This window comes from Cygnus olor, chromosome 3 (assembly GCF_009769625.2).
Source record: "Cygnus olor isolate bCygOlo1 chromosome 3, bCygOlo1.pri.v2, whole genome shotgun sequence".
Classification (NCBI taxonomy): Eukaryota; Metazoa; Chordata; class Aves; order Anseriformes; family Anatidae; genus Cygnus; species Cygnus olor.
This window is the reverse complement of record NC_049171.1, coordinates 1,619,440-1,639,338: the sequence shown is the minus strand read 5'-3', so window position 1 is coordinate 1,639,338 and position 19,899 is coordinate 1,619,440. Positions and strand designations below refer to the sequence as shown.

The 19,899-nt window shown below is 59.0% G+C and overlaps 2 protein-coding genes across 8 annotated transcripts in view; one reads left to right on the top strand and one right to left on the bottom strand.

Moving 5' to 3' along the window:
* The window catches only part of NCOA1 (nuclear receptor coactivator 1), a 165,954-nt gene extending 149,301 nt beyond the window's left edge, over positions 1 to 16,653 (top strand). For 4 of the 7 annotated variants that reach the window (XM_040552303.1, XM_040552305.1, XM_040552306.1 and 1 more), the window contains 9 exons: positions 2,413 to 2,539; positions 6,630 to 6,798; positions 9,248 to 9,562; positions 9,723 to 9,824; positions 10,929 to 11,328; positions 12,319 to 12,493; positions 13,413 to 13,596; positions 14,502 to 14,591; positions 15,731 to 16,653. In XM_040552303.1, coding sequence (XP_040408237.1) covers positions 2,413 to 2,539; positions 6,630 to 6,798; positions 9,248 to 9,562; positions 9,723 to 9,824; positions 10,929 to 11,328; positions 12,319 to 12,493; positions 13,413 to 13,596; positions 14,502 to 14,591; positions 15,731 to 15,898 — 1,730 coding nt within the window. In that variant the 3' untranslated portion in view covers positions 15,899 to 16,653. Of the gene's footprint in view, positions 1 to 2,412; positions 2,540 to 6,629; positions 6,799 to 9,247; positions 9,563 to 9,722; positions 9,825 to 10,928; positions 11,329 to 12,318; positions 12,494 to 13,412; positions 13,597 to 14,501; positions 14,592 to 15,583; positions 15,641 to 15,730 lie in introns of all 7 variants that reach the window. The other 3 variants (XM_040552309.1, XM_040552308.1, XM_040552307.1) reach the window with 3 other exon arrangements.
* Positions 16,654 to 18,417: 1,764 nt separating this feature from the next.
* Positions 18,418 to 19,848, bottom strand: PTRHD1 (peptidyl-tRNA hydrolase domain containing 1). Its single transcript, XM_040552313.1, has 2 exons — positions 19,591 to 19,848; positions 18,418 to 18,780 (listed from the first exon to the last, which is right to left on the bottom strand). The coding sequence occupies exons 1-2, from the start codon at positions 19,792 to 19,794 to the stop codon at positions 18,610 to 18,612; spliced, it is 375 nt and encodes a 124-aa protein (XP_040408247.1). The 5' UTR covers positions 19,795 to 19,848; the 3' UTR covers positions 18,418 to 18,609.
* Positions 19,849 to 19,899: the final 51 nt, after the last annotated feature.

The window sequence follows — 19,899 nt, the reverse complement described above, 5'->3', positions numbered from 1 at the left end:
CTCACCTCGCCGTGCTGAAATTGCCGTGTCGGCACCCACGGCAAAATGCCACCCGCCTCCCTGTGCCCCTGCGGGGTTTTGGGTGCTGCTCGATGCATCAAGCGGTGCTAAATGGGACCTGGAAGAGGGACCTCGCAGAAACCCAACGGCCCAGCTCTGCTCCTTCCGCAATTGTGCAAGCCATAGCGCGTGCAAGAGCGCGCCAGCCCCAAATCTTAGCTTTGCTCTGTGCCCGTGCCCCTTTTTTTTTTACATCCAAGTTTTCCTCCCCCAGCGGATCCCCTCCAGAAGAGGCAGGAGCCAGAGCTGTGCTCAGAGTCTGCAGAGGCTGCAGCTTGCAGCTATATAATATTAGTTCACATCAGAGGAAGCTTGCCCTTCCCTTTTTCTTTTTTCCCCTGTCAAACCATATTCCTTCCCATTTCTTGGACACTGTCCCTTTCTTTCCTCGATGCTCCCAGCCCGCTGAGCTGCTCAGCCCTACAATTTTCCTCCCCGTTCAGCGCAGCGCCCAGCACCAGCCCCGCACGCGCTGCAGGGTCCCATCCGCGACCTGGCGCTGCCTTCCCCCTGCTCGAGGCCGATGCGCAGCTGCGGGATGACACCCAAACTTCGAGACCACGTGCGAGCAGCGGGGACCTGATGTTCTGCTTGGGAAAAACTGCAGTTTTCAGCAAAAAAATCCAAAACAGGGAACTGTTGTCAGGCGAGCAGGGAAGGGTTGGAGCAACCGCACCGCGGCTGCGCCGAGCCGGCCCCGGGCTGGAGCTGCTGCTGCCACTGCTTTTATCCGCCTGTTGCCAAGCAACCTTAAGGCTTTTTTGAAGACATTTCGAGAAGTAAAGGAGCGCCGCCGTGCCGGATGGAGCTCTCCGCGTTTCCATCCCAGAGAGCGGGCTCAGGGCTCTTGGTTTTGCAAATAAAGCCCCCAGCCCAGGCTCAGCCTGGTCGCTGTCATCGCCCCACGTCCCCTGCCCGGACCAGGCTGGGCTTGGGGTTTCTCTCCTATTAGTTTGGGGAAGCTCTGCCGGTGCCACCGTGGCTCCTGGCAGCCCTGTGATCGCAGCTGTCCATGAGGAAATGGTGTATTTATTGGGAAAAGAGTCAGCTCAGCTCAGCTGTGTCAAAAGAAGAAAGGTTTTCAACTTTGGTAACCACCTTTTAAGCGTTTTCCCTACAAACTCGGGGCCTTTGGCATAGGGTTGGCCACCTGTGGCATATTCCAGAACCAGACTCATTCCCCCGTTTCCATCTGCGTGGAGCTCCACGGCCAGCTGAGCCAAGACGCCGTTTGATCTTCAGTCCCAATTCCTATTTCGAATGGGATGATGTCAGGTCTCCAGCTGCATAAATCTCCCTGGGCTCGGGCTCCGAGTTCTGCTGAACTTAATCTAATTGCGTTGGCTCCTTGCCCTGCACAAATTAACTTTTCCCCAAAACGGAGTCAGAAGATGCTGGTGGGTGTAGGCTGCTGCTTCACCTAAAATCCCCGATAGTAACCACCAGCCTTCAGGAATGAACCCTCTGGCTTGACTAGATTTTGAAAACCTTGCTAAAAGTGTTCTGAAAAGAGAAACTTGGATGGGGTGAACATTTCCAGAGCGTTGGTAGGTGCTGGGTAGGGCCTTACGGGTCTGGTGCGTGCCCAGCAGCTGCGTGGGTGCTCACCCCGAAGCTCTCAGCAGTGACCGTCACAAATCCACGGCTGGCAGCTGTAGGAGCTCCAGCAGGTGACTCCTGGCCCAAGGCACGATGCTTTGGGGACTTGTCATGCATTGCACAAGCCGTGTGACTTCGTGTCTCTGCTTCCTGATAGCTCCTGTCACTCCTTTTAAATCCCTAAGCCCTCTTTTCCCCTCTTTATCGTTTTTTTCCGTGCCAGTGAAACGATAAAGCCCCCGTGTCGTCCCTGACCCGTCGCAGTGCAATCAGCAGATGTGAGCTGCATCATTAACGGGGGCGGTTTTGTGGTCCCAAAGCTGAGTTCGAGGGTGCTGGGGTGGGACGGGGTGCTCAGCAGCATGGTGCTCAGTCTCTGCAGGACCGCGTGCTCCTGCACGGGTCCAGCACCGTTCCTGCTGGGGCTGCTTGCTGCTCTGCACTCGTGCCCTGGGATCGGGACTGAAACAGGCAAGGCGAAAGATTTCCTCTTGGTTTTCACCCCTCTGCCTGTGAAGGTGCCCAGGTACCTCTGGGTACGAGCCTGAGCTCTGTTTTTTGAAAAATTACGGCTCCCAGAGGGTTTAGCTGCAGACATCACAGCGTGATGGGCCCGGGGATGGCACCTCGCCAGCGGTTTCGCCCCATCCCCAGCAGGTCCGAGCACGGATGGCATCTCTCTGCGCATCCTCCAGCCGTGCCCGAGCCCTCCCCAGCACCCTAATCCCCCTCTTCCCCTGCTTCTCCCCCCAGGAATGTCTGAGCTGGAGATGGGGGTGCCGGATCACCAGTTTGGACAGCCGGGCATGGGGGAGCAGATCCCGTGGACGGATAGCAGCATGGCACCCATGAATCGAGGCGCGCTGAATAAACCCGATGAGTAAGTACCGCGCCTCAGGCGGCTTCCTGAGCTCTGGCAGGACACCGGGATGCTCTGGCGATAGCTGGGATAAATAAATGGGACGTGCCCTAGTGTCACTAAGGGTCTGGAAACCCAGCAAGCACAGGCTGGGAGGTGCTGGGGCTGGGGAGGTGCAGGGTCTGCCGTTTCTCTAGGGACACCCGTGTCAGCAGACACAGACGGTGAGACATGCACGCTGTCTGGACCCATATAATCCCATATATCCATGCTGCAAGTCCCCGCTGGCCAATATTTGGGTTAACGTTCTCCAGCATCCTTCCTTGCTGGGGTCAGCGGTGGCACCTGGAGAGCCACGGGACGGTTTTGTGGTTTCACGTGACCACAGCTCTTTGCATTCCCACGCGCTTGGCTTCAGCTGAAATAATTACAGGGGTCGAGCAACCCCCTGCGGACCTCTGACCACCTCTTGGGGTCATCACCTGCCCGACGTGCAACCTCACTCCTTGGTAGAAATGGATGCAGGAGACTGCAGGTCAGTTATTTTGGGATGGGAGGCCAGGAGGGTGCTGTAGGTCAGTTATTTGGGGACGGGAGGTCAGGAGGGTGCTGTAGGTCAGTTATTTGGGGACAAGAGGCCAGGAGGTTGGGGAGCCCCGCTGATGGAGCTCCGTGCTTGCTGCCCTGCCACGCAGGGGGCACCTCGAGGTGCTCTCCAAGCCATCAGCACTGGCAGCAGCACTGCAGGTGGTGGTGTCTGGACAGAAGGCGAGTCCTTCCCCTGGCCCAGGGGTCCTGAACCTGCTGGGTGAGGAGCTCGGCGAGGATCCTCTTGCAGCTCCCGCTGCCCAAATCCATCCGTGGTTTGTGGAGAGGCAGAACTCGCTCTGCTACTTAAACAGATGAGCACTGTGTTCCAGCCGTGAAGAGGATGTGTGTAAGAGCTGCATTTGAGCAAGGCAGGAGCCAAAGATCTTCTTCTCGGGGCTAAATCTGGATTAATTTCTAAAACCTCGTCATTCAGCCCAAGGAGAGGGTCACCTAAGTGGGCTCTGCTGCTGCACTTGGGAGTTCTGCTCGAACAACTCAGCTCCTCGTTGCTGGAATGAGATGGGAGATAAAACAAATCCCCGTTTAATTGAGGAGCAGCGTTTCCATCAGCCCGAGCCCTTGCTGCGAGGAAGTAACTCCCCTTTTAAACCCTGGCGCTGCCATGACTTCGTCGCTGGCGCGAGATCCGTGGGGCAGATCTGACGAAGGGCAGAGCAGTTGGGAAAATCAATCTTGGTTCTAAGCTACGAACGCTCCCTAAAATGCTGCTCTAACTTGCTTTATCGGGTAAAAATGACCTTCCCTTACTCAGCAGCCTTGCTCTCCAAGCACTGACTCAGGCAGCCGTGCTGGAGTCACTTTTTTCTCCCCAGCCAGCACAGCTGCGAGGAAGGGAGCTGGATTTTCTCCTGGCTCGCGCAGCAGCAGCAGAATTACGAACTGAGTCAAAGAGCAGGGCCCAGGCTGGTGCGAAAGGCTTGGGACGTGCACGGTAAGGTCACACCTCTGGCAAGGTGCAGGGGCGGCGAACCTTGCACAGTCCCCGGGTATGCAGAGTGGTTTGAATGGCACCAAAAGCCTGGCTAGAGTTTTGCAAGTCGCTGTTTGCTTTTCTCAGCCTTGAAGGGGTCGAAAGCAGGCGAAGAGTTGCTTGCAGGGCTGGCTGCTGCCTGGTGTGGTTTTTCACGGGTCCATCAGGTCTGTGCTGAAAAGCCCCCAGCAGCAAAGCCAGGCTCCCCGCGTGGTGGGAGCCACCGGTAAAGCCAGGACACGGACTGGGACCCCGAGCTGACAGCAGGACGAGAGGTAGAGAGGGCTGGTTGTGGTGGTGAGCCTCCGTCCCTCCCCGACTTACGTCTCCAGGGGACTTGGCTGCGATCTGCACACTTCCATCTAGCGGCGTAAGCTGCAAAAACCCAGCTTGGGCTCGAGCTGAGAGCAGAGGCGCTGCCAAGGAAAAGCCTCCCGGCTGAGTTTTGCACTAACAACGTGCACAAACAGAGTTGCGCTAATAAATATTCGCTAACGAACTTCAGTTGGGCTCCAGCCGGGAGGTGCCCGCGGTCCAAGCAGCTGCTGGGCCCCTGGAGGAGACCCCAGCCAGAGCAAGCAAATCTTGCAGGGCTGGGAAATGAGTTTAAGCTATGGCAAAGCTGCCACACGTGTGTGTGTGTCCCCCAGGCTGCCAGCTCTCTGCTGGCCTCCTCGTTTTCTCTTCAAGTGGCCCTGTTAGGGCTCAAGTGGTGAAAATTGCCTCCCTTAAGGGTGCTACCGGCAGAGCTTTCGCCCGGGGGGTTGTGGAGGTTTTCCAGCTGCGAGGTCCGTCTCAGCTGGGGCCTGGCCTTGTTCAGCAAGCTGGTGGTGCCCAAATCTCCTGCCTGGCCACGGGGAGCCTCCTCTTCAAGCTCTCCCGTTCCCCAAATCCTCCGGGTCTTCGCTTCTTGATCAGGCAGGACAACGACATCCCCTCTTCTGCGCTCATGTCGCCGGTGGAAGCGGGGCGGTTGCACCATGGAGCGGGTCCAAGGCGCCTTGAACCACGTCCAGGTCGCTGCAGCCTGCCCTCACGCACTCCTCTAATCCCCCCCGAGGTCAAGGATGCCGCCCGGGGCGCGAGGCGGTGGCCTCGCCGCTGCCATCCCGTGCCAGCTGAGATGCCCGAGGTGGCCGGGGCATGTGCGGCAGGCGGGAGACCTTTTGGAGCAGCGTTCGTGCCGGGGAGGTGTTTTCTGGGACCTCGGGCAGCATTTGCTGAGCAGCCGAATTCCTCCCACCCGGCAGCACGGGTCTGAGCCGCGCGGACGAGTTGGGCAGCCCACGTTGCGCACCCGACGTGTGCAGAATCAGAGTTTTCACCGTGAAAAAAAGCCAGAATGGTTGTGGTGGGTAGAAAATGTTGAAACACGAAACAAATACGACCGGGGTCACCTGCCTGGGGGTCGCCTGAAGCCCGCCGAGCCTGGTGCTGGAGGAGGAGAGGGGTGGAGAGGGCGCTGCCGTGGTTTGGGCTGCACAGCAGGACTCGTCGGAGGTTTATTCGCTCCCTGCAGGTTGTGTCGTCCCGTGATCTCTTTATGAACCATCTGCCATCCGTGCGCAGCTCCGGCACGGGCTGAAGAGATGTTGCCAACCTGAATTTATCCCCTCGCTGCCTGTTAACCTGGAGGAAAAAAGTTTGCCCTCCCCTTTCACTGCAAGAGCGATGCGTTTGGGCATCGAGCTCCGTTCGTTGGCCTTGGGGCTTCGGGTCTTGGTTTGACACGGAGCAGCAACCAGCAGGGACGCCGGCTGTAGGGCAAGCAGCCCCGCTTTTCACCTCTGCCCCCCTGCTTCCCTCTCTGCCCCTGCTCTGCGATTTAAGAAATCCCAGCACCGAGTATTTTCTTTCCCCGGATTAAACTGCGTGTGTTGGCTGCAGCGCTCTTGGTCAGATTGGCTCCAGTTACTTACTGTACATCTGGTCCTCATCTGGAGCTAAAAGGATAAACATGTCTGCTGCTTGGGAACCGCTGGCATGTTCGAGCTCTCTCCTTTGTGCCTCCCTGCGAGCGTGGTGTGCCATGGCTCCCTTCATTGTGTCAGACCCGGCAAATCCGATTGACTCCAATTAGTCACGTCATTGGAATGTCTCTCATTACATATTAATCTTATTCCCAAAGAATATCGAGCGAGCTTGTCAGAAATGTTGTTTTATTTTTTTTTTTTTTGCAGCTGAAAGGTTCCCTTTGCCTTCAGCTGCTTCGCTTCCAGCTGTCCCAGCGCCTCCCCAGCCTCCCCGCTTTCGTGCCTGCACAAGTTTTGCCCTGCCCAAAGCTCCCGCGGAGCAAAAGCGCAAAGTTGCACTCCAGAACCCACCCGAAGCCCGGTCCTGGCTTCGTTCCTTGGTGGATTTGGCCCTGGCAAGCAGCTCGTGGTGCTGTGCGGGGCGGGAAGCCGGCAGCGCCCGGCGGAGCGAACCCCGCGCCTTGGGGGCTCAGCGCCGCTCGGGTTTGGCAGGGCTCGGCCCCCGTCGCCTCTTGGCAAACGTTCACGTGTCCCCCTCGGCTTCTTGTCCCCGCAGCCCCTGCATCACCTCGCAGCTGGACGAGCTCCTGTGTCCTCCCACCACGCCCGAGGGCCGCAACGACGAGAAAGCCCTGCTCGAGCAGCTCGTGTCCTTCCTGAGCGGCAAAGACGAGACGGAGCTGGCCGAGCTGGACCGAGCCCTCGGCATCGACAAACTGGTGCAGGTAGAGAGGGAGAAGGGCTTGGGGCTGCTGGGGCTGGGCGGAGGGGGCGGACGGGGCCAGACGCCGAGGGCTGACACGAGGGTGAAGGAGGATTCCCAGCATCTGCCAACAGGAGGCCAGATGTGAGCGGGAACAGCATTTTCGGAGAGGATACCCGATACGGTGCCATTCCGCTGGAAACGTTGGAAAGCAGCCCCGTGAAATCCAATAGCCCGCTCTCGGCTTTTTTTTTTTTTTTTAACGCAGCACCCCCCCCCACTCCCCCCCCCGTGAGAAAAGCCAGCCCGAACGCTGCCGGCCCCGCACGGCTCATGTGTCGGGGCGTGGGGAGAGCTGGCGGGCCGTCCCGCTTCCCCGCCGCGCTTCGGGGGATTCAGGGCGCGGAGGAGCCTCCCGGCTGGAGTCCCACGGGCAGAGATTCCTTCAGCCTTAATTGTGCTGCCTAATAATATATCTAATGGCCTGGCTGGTATGAAACCCTGCGGCCCTCGCTGCCGAGATTGGCTTACACTGCAGCTGCCCCTCTGCCCCGAATTTAACTGCAGAAACAAATGCCAGTTTTGCTTCGGTGTCGCCGCCGTCGTCGTTTTTGGATGGTGCCGTGGCCCCGGCAGCAGGCGTTGGCGTGTGCGGAGGCGTCTGAAGGAGCTGGGTTTTCGTGAATAACGGGGCACGGCGCGGGGGGAGGCCTGCCTGTAGGAAGAACAGCAAGGGAGGCGGAAGATGAGACGGATGGCTCGGGATTTTTCGTAGAGTGGGTTCTTTTTCCACGCCCCGTAGTGCTCACACTCAGCTTTTTCCAAAACAACGAACCCAACCTGTTAATAATGGCAGTGCCCTAAAAAAGAAACCTCTGCGAGCAGATCCCTCCTGGTGCTCTGGGCCCCATCCTCCACTGCTGAAGGCCAGGGACATCTCAGGGGGTGGCACGTCCCCTTTTCGTGAGGGACCTGGGGGACCCGCCAGTGATTCCCGAGCCAAGCATTTGCCTTCCAAAACCAGGTCTCTTCTCACACCGTGCATCCAAAATCAACAACTGCCTTTTTTTTTTTTTCCCCTACAAGTGCGCTTAGGGGTAGGGAGTTCGGCCCCTCTGGTCCTTCCAGAGATGCTCTTGCCAAAGCTGGGTGTTTGCACAAGGACTTTGCTGGATTTGAGATGTGCCCGAACATCTCCCCGCCGTCCCCGCACCGACCCGGCCGAGGAGCACCTGGCTGGGAGGATTGTCTCATGTTTGGATCCGGCCCCGGCTTTGCTCCCATCCAGGGATCGTTTCATTAATGCGAACCTCGGGCTTTTTCCACGGCTTCAGATGAACCTCAGAAATATTTTAAGTAGCTCCACGAAATATTTGCTTGCGGTACGTGTTTAGAGAAACGGCGCTGTCAGCACGCAGGAAGAAAGCGTGCTGATAGTTCCCCTCCAGGAGATGTTGTTGGCAGGTAGGAGTTCGCATCCCCCTGGGGACAGCTCGGGGATTTACTCCGACTTCAAATTTTTTTGCTTTTTAGGCCCAGGTGTTTCAGGCCCCCGCCAGCACTGGCTCTGAGGGCCAAGCACAGCTGCCTCGAGCCACGGGCTGGGCTCCCGCAGAGCGGCGCAGAGCGGTGCTGGCACCCACAGGCAGGCACACGGCGGCCTTGGGGACACTTTGCCACGTCCCGGGACACGGGTGGGTCCTCTCACCTTTCCTGAGCCCCCTCCTGTGTCCAGTCCCCCCCACTTCTCCTTGCTGCCGCCGACGTGGTGAGAGGAAGCGCCGGAGGTGTCTGCGCCCCGTTTAATCAGGAGGCGGCCGCAAGCTGGGGATTTTGGGGAGAGAAGAGTGAAAAAGCCTCGTTTTGGCGAGCCTGGCTTTGGGCTGCTGCTTTATGGCCTGAAACCCAGTCCTTGAACCATGCAAGTTCCATCCGAATTTCTGGAAGGGAGAGAAGACCAAACTATTCGCCGTGTTCAGGTCGATGCTCCGAGCGGGGCGCGATGCCGTTTGGGCCCTGAGCCCTCCCAAAAAGTCTTTTCCGGGGTCTCTGCTCCAAAGCAAGACAAATAAAATCCTTCCCATCTCTCTGAGGTCTGCAGAGCCCTGGGGAGCGGGCGTTTAGCCCCCCCGGGGGTAGCGCTAGCCCTGCAGCAGCCTGCCCTGGCAGAGCAGCATCTTTTAGGGCGCTCGGCTGGGGCCGTCCCCCACACCCAACCCTGGGGCCGTGCACCCAGCCGAGGGATGGGGTTGCAACGCCCAGCACTACGGCAATTTATTCGAAATTAAGCTATTTACCGAGACAAAACCACGAGTGCAGAGCTTCGAGGGGCACAGCTCGCACAGCACCAGGCATCAGGCGGCGCGGCGAGCATCCGTCCGTCCCCCCGCCAGCGGTCCGGGCTCGAACTCCTCCGGGCTCCACCGTAAAGGTTTTTTTTTCTTCCCCCCCCCCCCTTTTTCCTCCCCCAGGGCGGCGGGCTCGAAGCCCTGACGGAGCGGTTCCAACCCCAGCAAGCCACCCCGCAGCTCCTGATGGAGCAGAAGCCCGGCATGTACCCCCAGCCTTACTCCTCCGCCTCGCCCACCGCCAACCTCCCCGCCGCCTTCCCCGGCATGGTCCGCCAGAAGCCGTCCTTCGGCCCCATGCCGGTGCAGGTGCCGCCGCCGCGCGGCGCCTTCCCCACCGCCATGGCCATGCAGCCCCGGCAGGCGCTCAGCCGGCCCCCCACGGCCCCCAACCAGCTGCGGCTTCAGCTGCAGCAGCGGCTGCAGGGACAGCAGCAGGTAAAAGCCTCCCTTGGTGGCTAGGAGGGGACCCGGGGGGGGGGGGGGGCGGGATTTAGGGAGCCGGAGGGCGGGTGGCTCCCGAGGGAAAACGTTGCTGTGGCATTTTTAGTTGGCAGATCTTCCTGACCCGTCCTTTTCTCTCTTTCTCCCCCTCCAGCTGATCCACCAGAACCGGCAGGCAATCCTCAACCAGTTCGCAGCCAGCTCGCCGGTGGGCATCAACATGCGGGCGGGCATGCAGCAGCAGATGACACCCCAGGTAAGGGGGACACGAGGGACACGGCGCGGTGGCACGGTCCCCGTTAGCTCAGGGTGCCCCGATCCCCTCTGCTCGCTCGCCGCGCACGGAAAAACCGCCCAGCGTGCCGAGAGGTGGCTGCCGATGAGCCGCTGTGGTTTATTTTTTTCTTTATTCCATCCCCTCCACCTGGGTGAGGTATAAATGCCTCGTTATCGCTTAGAGATGGATGTGCCAACGCGGTTAATTGAGAAGGGTCTCTGGGAAATAGATGGCGTCCTTTAAATACCAGGATCTCCAGTGAATCTTCTTAACGATCCTGCAAATCCCCAGGCCCTAAAGTTCTCGTTTCACTTCGAATGAAGCGGATGAAACATCTGCTCGCTACAAGGAGGGGTTGGAAAGTGTAGCTGAGTTCGGGTAACCTCATTCCACGTCGCCTTTGAATTTCGTTAGGCGTCGTGGCGTCCCTGGTGCGCCGGGGGGAATATTACACGAGGGGACCCGGCAGTTTCCATCACAGCTCCGTTTTCAGCTGCCGATGGCTTTGTCAAGCTCTCGCCGGCTGCTCTGCGGCTTTCGAAGGTGCTGAACGCGAGCACATCTGGCTCGGCCCTGTGGGAAAAAAGCCCAGCACGGAGGGAAGTCTCGGGGGAAGGGTTTTGGGAGCGGCACGCAGCCGAGAGATGGAGGTCGGAGATCCTGAGCTTGGGCACGCGAGTGGCCCTCGCCGGGAGCCCAAGGAGAGGGTTTTAGGCACAAGAAGGGGGTTTTGCTGCACCCCTCGAATAAAAGGATTGACCCGATAATGGGGTGGTCGTGGGAGCTTTCCTGGCCGCCTGGGGGACACAGCCTGGATGGAGTCTGGTCCTTTAACGTCCCCCGTCTGCCCTGCCTCTGATCTGCGCAAACCAGCAGATTTACAGCGCTCCCCCCGCTGCCCCTCGGGGCTGCTCCTCGCTTTTTTTTCCAGCTCCCCCGCGCAAAATGAGGACGGACGCCCCAAGCCGAGGGGGAAGGGGAGGGCCGGGGGTCGTTGCGAGCCGTTCGCAGGGGAGCAGGGGGGGCTAATTCGGGCATCTTCCTTTCCCTCCCCCCCCCCTCCCCCCCCCCCCCCCCCCGCAGCCTCCCCTCAACGCCCAGATGCTGGCCCAGCGCCAGCGCGAGCTCTACAGCCAGCAGCACCGGCAGCGGCAGCTCATGCAGCAGCGAGCCCTCCTGATGAGACAGCAGAGCTTCGGCAACAACCTCCCGCCCTCGGCCGGCCTCCCGGTGCAGATGGGGGCCGCCCGGCTGCCCCAAGCCCCCCCGCAGCAGTTCCCTTACCCCCCCAACTACGGTACGAGCCCCGGGAACCCCCCCACCTCCACCAGCCCCTTCTCGCAGCTGGCGTCCAGCCCCGAGGCCGCGCTGGCGAACCGCGGCGGCATGGTCAACAGGGGGATGATGGGCGGCGTCGGCGGGCAGTTCGGCGCCGGGATGACGCCGCAGATGCAGCAGAACATCTTTCAGTATTCGGGGTCAGGTAGGTGAGGCCGGAGGGGACGGCGAGCCCCTCTCGGCGCCGGCGTCCTCGGTGGAAGGGTGGCGAGGGCGTGGGGAGGCGCGGCGCGCTGGAGGTGTGCCCCGAGGGACAGGAAAAACACAAAGATGCTCCCGGAAAACCCGGGTTTACCCAGATATCGCAAGGACTGGGGTTTGCTTGCGGTGTTGTCCTTGGTTTTGTCTGCTCTCCGCGCAAAGCGGTGCGGGGAGAGAGGCAGAGGGCACAGCGGTGACCCCGGAGGATGCTGCGGCACCGCGGGCTTCGCCGCCGCCATCTCACACCGCGTCTTACTGCTCTTTCTGCACACCCCCAGTGAACCTTTTCTGGTCAAATCTAAAAAAAAAAAAAACAACATCATTTGGCCAAACAATTCATTTTTTTGTTTGTTTTTACTCTTCCCACCAAAATCAAACGGCAAAGCACTCCCCTGGATTGTGCTTCCCTAAACACTTATGCTCGGGATCAGACCAAATCCTTGCCAGGACGTTTGGGGTGAGCTGCAGACAGCTCCTGCTTGTCCTGTGGGCACAGAGCTCTCGTTAAATCCCTGAGCTCGGGCAGGAGGGCGCACTAGGTCGGGTGCTTGAAGGTCTTCACGTCCCGTGCGGGGTCTCAGCAAGGAGGAGACGGCCGCCCCAGGGTGCGGCAGCCCTGCAGGACCCCCTTAGCCACGACCTTATCAGTGCCCCGGCCATTTCCCATCCAGGCGTGGTAGGAAATAGGGCCGCCTGCTGATGGAAACCACTGGGGGAAGGGGGTTCCCCGCTCGCTGGGCTCTGAAGTATTTGCAAATACGGGAGCAGTGCAGCTGCTTGAAATGAAACGCAGAGACCCTGGGACCGAAAGTCGCGGCTGATTCTTCTGCCTTGATACCAGCAGCTGCAGGGGGAGGAGGTGGAAGGGGGGTACCGACAGCGTCCCACCCCCCCCCCCCCCCCCGCCCAGCTGATGCCCTCTGTCCTTCCCCAGGCATGGGTCAGCAAAGCGAGCCCGCCTTCGCCCCCTCGCTCAGCCCCAGCAGCCCCCTGATGTCGCCGCAGCTCCCCCCGTCGCAGAGCCCCATGCTGCAGCCGGCGCCGCCGACCCCGGGCTACCAGTCGCCCGACATGAAGACCTGGCAGCAAGGAGCCATGGGCAACAGCAAGTAAGGTCGCGGGGATCCTCGGGTGCTTTGGGTCGGGGGGGATTTTTAGGTCCTCTGGTTCCGACCCCGATGATCCAGGCTGTTCACCCAGGCTCAGGGGTGGCCAGAAGCCGGCAGAGCTTCGGTTTGAATCAGTGAGCACGTGTTGGACGAGGCACGGATCAGGTTTTGGCTTTTGATGGTGGCTTAATTATGTGCCGTGGAAGCAGGTGGATTTAGGAAATGTGACAATAAAGGGAGCCGTGTCCGGCTGTCCCAGTGAGGCCCGTGCTGGTGCCTCTTAAACAAATGCGTCCAGCTCTGACTTGGGGGGGTGAAATGGGAAATCACCAGATTTGCTGCCCTTTTTCGTGTGCGAGTCAGGTTTGAGCTTCGGATCGCCAGAAACAGGAAAAAAAACCAAACCAAACCAAACCAAAATTTCACCTGGATGCATTGCTTTGTATCTGCACAGCTCAGCTAACCTTTCCTGGTCAGGCAGCAGCGAGAGTTTGGGGTCACACAGACCGGGGCTTCGCATCGCTCCCAGGCTGCCCCTCGTGGTCCCCCCTTGCCCCTGGTGTCCCTCCGGCCCCACCAGGTCACGCTGAGCAGCCTCCTGCTGCAGCAGGAGCAGAGGGCAGATGTTTCCACCCTGCTCACCAACCCTCCAGGGCATCCCCGGGCTGCTGCGGCCCCTCTGATGCCCCCCTGTCCCTCCCTCCGTCCCAGGGACCTGGGTCCCTGCTTTGTGCAGGGAAGAAAGCGAGGAGGCTGCAGGAGCAAAGTTTTCCCCCTCTCCCTCCATCCCACACCACCCCCAGCTGCACGCACAGCCAGTGCTGGCTCCGGGGGCTTGATCCCACCCAGAACAGGCTGAGAACATCCTCCCAAGTGCCGTGAACGCCCGGCTAACCCTTTTCCCCCCTCTCTCTACCAGCGTCTTCAGCCAAGCCGGGCAGACCCAGCCGGCCCCGGCGCAGCAGGGGATGTACAACAACATGAGCATCACCGTCTCCATGGCGGGAGGAAACACCAACGTCCAGAACATGAACCCCATGGCGGGCCAGATGCAGATGAGCTCGCTGCAGATGCCCGGGATGAACTCCATGTGCTCGGAGCAGGTCAGTGCCGCCTCGCCTCTGCCCCCTGCCACCTTCGCCGGGTGGTTGCCTTTCCCCCAGGTCCCCCCCGAGCCGTGTTAGGTTAACGTGGTTTGTGAAATCCCCCCCGTTCACAAGCGCCGTGCGTCCCAACCTCCTGCTGCCCCCACGGGGAGCTGCCCCTGCCGTGGGTTTAGGGCCGGGGCTGGGCTTGCAACTTTTTCCAGCATTTATCTTCCCAAAAGAGGCGAGGGGAGAAGCAGCAAACGCCTCTGCCTCCACTGCCACCGTGCCAGAGCCTGGCCAATGTGCCCTTAGCAGGGGCAGAGCACCCACAGCACCCCAAGCCCGTCTAGAGCAGCTTTGGCGAGGTGTTTTGGGGTTTTTTAGCAAATTTCCCAGTGTGTGTACCCAAACTGAGGGGCTGGCGTGGAAACCTGCTGCTCCTTGGCTATTTAAGGCCAGGATGCTGCCGCCAGCACCGTGGCTGATAGATGCTCCGTCCTTCCCGGCCAGCCCAAGACGTCTCCGGGTGTTTTAGCTGCTGGGCTTCGTCTCAACACCACGAAGCTCCTTGGAGCTGCTCTTGGCTCATGGGGGTTTGCGTGGGAGCGCTGCAGGCCAGGCCTTGCAGCCTCCCCAGGGGCCGAGCCCGTGGCTTTTCCCCCTCTTGTCAACGCGTTCGGTGACATTTCACGCTCCCTGGAGACGTTCCCAGAGCTGGCAGCAGCTCGAGGCAAAGGTGCAGGAGGCTGGGAGAGAGGCAGAAAGGTCCCAAACCCGCTCCCGGTGCCAGGAGGACACCGGCGCTGCCCCACGCGTGGGCTCCCCCTCCCCAGACCCACCCAGGCTCGGCTCGAGAGGGTGGCGAGTGGCCCAGGGACCTCCGGGAGCCCTCGCTGAGCCTTGGTCTTTGCTTTCGACAGGTAAATGACCCGGCGCTGAGACCCGCGGGCCTTTACTGCAACCAGCTTTCTTCCACTGACCTTTTGAAAACCGAAGCAGATGGGGCGCAGGTCAGTAAGAAACTGCTAAGCACATCTCAGGTACAGAGAGGAGTTGGCTGTGCTCCCAAAACTGAGCGATCCCGGCCGTGTCGTGGCGCCACGCTCGGCACCGGGCAATAATACTTTGGTCGGGGCCAGCTCTGGCTCACGGGGCTGGGTCTGTCCCTGCCGCCGCTGGCGCTTGGGGACCTCAGAAATCCTGCTCTGCTCTCCAGCCTTGTCGAGCCCAAGCTCGCTGCGCTGCTCAGAGCGCTTTAAAAATCTTGCTGCTGGAGGCAGGAGGAGCTGAACCCCTGCCCGGCTCCGTGAGCAGCCCCAGGGCGAGGGCAGGCGGCGAGGATTTCCATCCTAGGCTCAGATTTTGGGTTGGAAGGATCCGTCCCCGCTGCCCAGCGCCGCTGCAGCGCGCCCGGGGGCTGTGCCCACCGCTCTCGGCCATCGCCGGGGCGGCCGCGGTGCCGCCGGCGCTGATCCGGGGCAGAGCGAGGGGATTCGGAAGGGGAAAGGGACGGAGGGACCGATGCAGGCTGTGGGACCGTGTCTGTCCATCCGTCCGTCCGTCCGTCCCGCCAGGCAGCGCCGGCGGGTGCTGCCCGTGCCTCGCAGCCTCCTCGCGGCGCGCCGAAACCGAGCGCCGACGCCTTTGGGTTCCGGGATTTGCCTTTCACGCCGGGACCAGCCGATTAATCGCCTTCTTCCCAACCACCCCCTCAGCCTCGCCTCTCGTCTCCCCCTTCCCCGTAGCGCGGCGTTGGTTTGCAGAGCCCCTAGGGAACACGCCGCCACGCGCCACCGCTCTTTAATTTCGTAAAGCAGCCGCTCCGGACCACGCCGCTGCCTTCCCGTACCGCCAGCTCCCCGTGCCCAGGGGATGCCAGGCTGGCTTTTTTTTTTTTTTTAATTTTTTTGGTTCTTTTTTCTTTTTTTTTTTTTTTTTGAACGAGCAACGTGAACCTCGCAGAGCTCTGATCCGAATGAGTGCAGCGGTTTTCTTTTTATAGGACAAGAAGACAGAAGAGTTCTTCTCTGTGGTGGCTCCAGACTAGAGGAAGTCTCTAGTGAGTTTCCACTTCACGTAGTACCCAGTCCGTCGCCGCCGGCCCCTGCCCCATCCCCGCTAAAACCCCCTCTTGTCTTTTGTGTCCCAGCAGGTACAGCAGGTTCAGGTGTTTGCCGACGTGCAGTGTACAGTGAATCTGGTAGGAGACCCCTACCTGAACCCGCCGGCTCCCCTGGGCGCCCCGAAAGCCGCCGCGGTGCCGCCGACCCCGCAGGGCCAGCAGAAGAGCCTTCTTCAGCAGCTACTGACTGAATAACCGCTTTTCGAGGAATGTGAAATTTAAATAATAAGACGTACAGAGATATATAAATATATATATTATATATTTTTCTGAGATTTTTGATATCTCAAACCGCAGCCATTCTTCAGCTCGTAGTGTTTGGAGCAAAAAGGGGGGTTTGTTTCGTTTTGTTTGGGGGGTTATTTTTTTTTTTCCCCTTTTTTCCCCTTTTTTTTTTTCCTTTCATTTTTTTTTAAAAAAAAAAAGCGTTGGATGTTGGCGAAGCGACGAGGCGGGACAGTCGGTTTCTTGAGCCAAAATTACAGATGATTCTTATTTTTGTAATCAGTTGCTGGCTTCTTAATCTGGACGAAGGTTTCTCGGGGAGGCGGGGAGGGGAGAGGGAGAAGGCAGCTGGAGGACTGCGTCGGGAGGAGGAGGCGAAAAAGGAGAAAAAAGGAGGAGGAGGAAGAGGAGGAGGAGGAAGAGCAAGCTCAGTTTCAGCTGGATCTGTCACTGATCACGTCTCAGCGTGGGGCACGGAAGGGGTCGACGCTGGACTTCTGCGAGAAAGGCCGTTTTTATTCATGCTTAAACAACAACAACAACAAAAAAAACCTTCTCTCCCCTCTGCCCCAGCCCGCTTGTGCGTACAATCAGCTTTTTCTAGCAATCGTGAGTTTGTCGGTTTTAAAGAAAAACAGAGTATTTTGACCCACCATTTTTTCCATGTTTTATGCTGGTTTAAGGCCTCCTAGCGAACAGAGGCTACGACGTGTATATTACAACCGGAAAAAAAGACAAAAAAAAAAAAAAAAAGACAAAAAAAGAACAGTTTGGGGAAAAAAACCGCAATAATTTTTAGGGGGAAGGATGGGGGGGAGGGGTCTGTCAATTATTGTAGATAAAATTTTCTGATTAAATATTAAATAAAATTAAGCAGTCGGTTCTTTCTGCTTTGATTGTGTTTAACAGCTGAGGTAGCTTAAACTATTTAAAATAATAATAATAAAATAATAATAATAATTGAATTCTCTGTTGGGAGATAGCTTATTTTTTTCCCTCAAGCCTGTCACTGTAAATAGCGCTGAGCTCTGTATAAATTTGTTTTCTTCTCTTTTAGTTGGGGGTCGCTTTTAATATTCACTGCTGACTTTTATGGGAGCGGGGGGCTATGGGGTTTTTTCCCTCTCTCTCTCTCTCTCTCTAAAATCGCGCTGGTGTGTGGAAAAAAAAAAAAAATGTGTAGCTTTGTTGATTGACATTTGCAAGAGTTAAAGATGACAAAAAATGAAAAAAAGAAAAAAAAAAAAAAAAAAAAAAGAACCGGAGTTGCCAGCTAACGTTTCGTTGTTTGTGTGCCGACGGGCGATCCGGTGCGGTGCCGCAGCCCCGGTGGCTCGGGGGGGGGGGGGACCGGGCCCCGATGCTCACGGCTGGCGGAGGACCCGCTGGCACCCGAGAAAAGCTCGGGGTTTTGGGGCGCCTGAGCGTTTTGGGGAGGGGAGAGGGGAGGCGTTTGGGTGCTCAGCCGGTGCCCCAGGGCTGGTGGTGGGTGTCCGCCGCGCTCCTCCTGGGTGCTGGAGGCGGTGGTGGGTGAGGAAGAGGAGCACCGCTGGGGTTCTCCGTCCTGCACGTCGCAAGGGTTTCTACTAAACCTCAGCGGGCAGCAAAAACAGCTCATTTTTTTTTTTTTCTGAAAGCCCCACAAGAAATGGCTCCGGGCGCCCTCCTAACACCCACCAGGGGCTTGGGCAACGGGGAGATTTTGGGGGGGGCTGCACGGGCGGCGACCAACGTGGCGTTAACAGCGTGACCCAGCCAGGGAACCGCGGGGCACTTTTAGCCAACAGCGATTTATTTATTTCTTTTTTAACAAGAGGGGGCTGCTTTCAAAAAATGTGTGTGATCGAGGCAGAAATCAGCAGGCTGAGAGCCGCAGCGATCCCAGCTCGCTGGCCGATGCTGCCGTCTGCTGTTCGCACAGCTCCCAGCAGGGTTTTGCAACAGTTTGGTGCAAAGAAACTCGGCGGCTGGCTTCGGGAGCTCCCCAGGTTAACCTGACCCTGAAGGTTGGCTGGGGGGGGGGGGTTGTGGTTTTTCAGGCAGGTTTGGGTCACCTCCTGTCCCTGCATCAGTGGGAAATAAAAGTGACGAGACACCACCTGTGCTGCGAGGCAGCGAACGTGCAACCCATCCTGCACAGAGACACCAGTGTCCAAGGGAGCTGCAGAAATGGGAGGAAGCTCAAAGCATAAAGCATTTGAGCAGCTGAGTGAGAACACGGAGAATTAAAGCCACCAGAGAACTGAAAGGCAGGTACAGCAGCACCGTACGTGCTGTATACAGAGCAGAACAGGAGGGATCAGGTAAAATTCAAGCTGAATGGCATATAAAACATGATCTAGTCGTGGAAGAATGTCACCCCTAACACACACCAGAGACATTTCCAGGTGTGGCAGACCCTAAAAGGTTGCCTGCTCTGGCAGGGTGAAGATCTACAAGCACACTGACTGCACGCAGACACAGCAGGCCCATATAACGGAGTCACATTCTGCACAGACAAATATTTAATCCTCTCCACTAAAGAGGCGTTTTACACTTTTTAACCGCTATCCCACAAGGCTGATAAGCTTTCGCAGCGCTCCCGAGACGCAGCAGCTTTCCTCCTGGCGCCTGTCTGGGGGCGGGCTAAGCTCTGATTCGGGAGGAGAGCTGCCCATGGCCACCCGCAGTTAGAGCAGAGATCACTTCAGCAATTTGAACTTCTTCAGGTGCTGGTGCACTTGGTCCTTCGGGTAGGGCCTGAGCGCCAGGCAGGTGGGAATGTTCTCGGGCTGCTCAGTCCATACTTCGTGGTCAATGCTGTGCTGCTTCAGGGTCTCTGCCAGCACCGTCAGGGCGGCCTCATCTGGAGCCTGGGGAAGAAAAAATTTGCAGTAAGGTGCACGTAAGAGCCGCAGAGAGATATTGAATCATGAAGGTTGGAAAAGCCCTCCAAGATCACCTGGTCCGACCACCCCCCTACCACCAACGTCACCCACTAAGCCATGTCCCCAAGCACCACGTCCAACCTTTCCTTGAACACCCCCAGGGACGGTGACCCCACCACCTCCCTGGGCAACCCGTCCCAGTGCCTGACCGCTCTTTCTGAGCAGAAATGTCTCCTCATTTCCAACCTGAACCTCCCCCGGCACAACTTGAGGCCGTTCCCTCTGGTCCTACCACTGGTTACCTGTGAGAAGAGGCCGACCCCCAGCTCCCCACACCTTCCTTTCAGGCAGTTGCAGAGAGCAATGAGGTCTGCCCTGAGCCTCCTCTGCTCCAGACCAAACACCCCCAGCTCCCTCAGCTGCTCCTCACAGGCCTCATGCTCCAGACCCACATTTTTTTCGTTAGGTTACCACAGTGACCACCACCAGCAGGGAGTTTTGAGCCCACACAAGCATTAAACCCCTCAAAACACCCCTTTTTCCCCCAAATCCTCATCGGGCTACCACAAACCCCTCTGCCGTCCCCCACGCCCACCGACCCAGCACGAAGCCACCACTGCTGAGGGGACCCTGGGGGGAGGGGGGGGGGTCCCGAGGGCTGAGCCTGGGGGTCGGGGGGGGGGGTCCCCAGGGAGCGGGGCTGAGGGGTCCCGGTGGGTCCCCGAGGCACCGCCTCAAAATGGCGGCCACGGCTCCCCTCAGCGCGGCGCCCCCTTCCCGGCATGCCCCGCGCACCTCCAGCACCACCGTACGCATGGCGCCGCCCAGCGCCAGGTAGGCGCCGGTGTCCGGGTGGCCGCCGTGCGCGTGAGCGGCCGCCAGGGCGGCGTGACAGGCCTGGGCCACCACCGCGCCCAGCGGCCACGAGCGGGCCAGGTCTCCCCGCAGCACCACGTACTGCACCAGCGCCGCCGCCGCCGCCGCTCCGGGCGCCGCCATGTTGCCGTACGGCGCCGCGCAGCCTCACGGTGAAGGGGGACGGGAGGGGAGGGGGGAGCGTGGCGGTGCGTGCTGGGGGCGGAGAGGAGAGGGCGCCGCCATTTT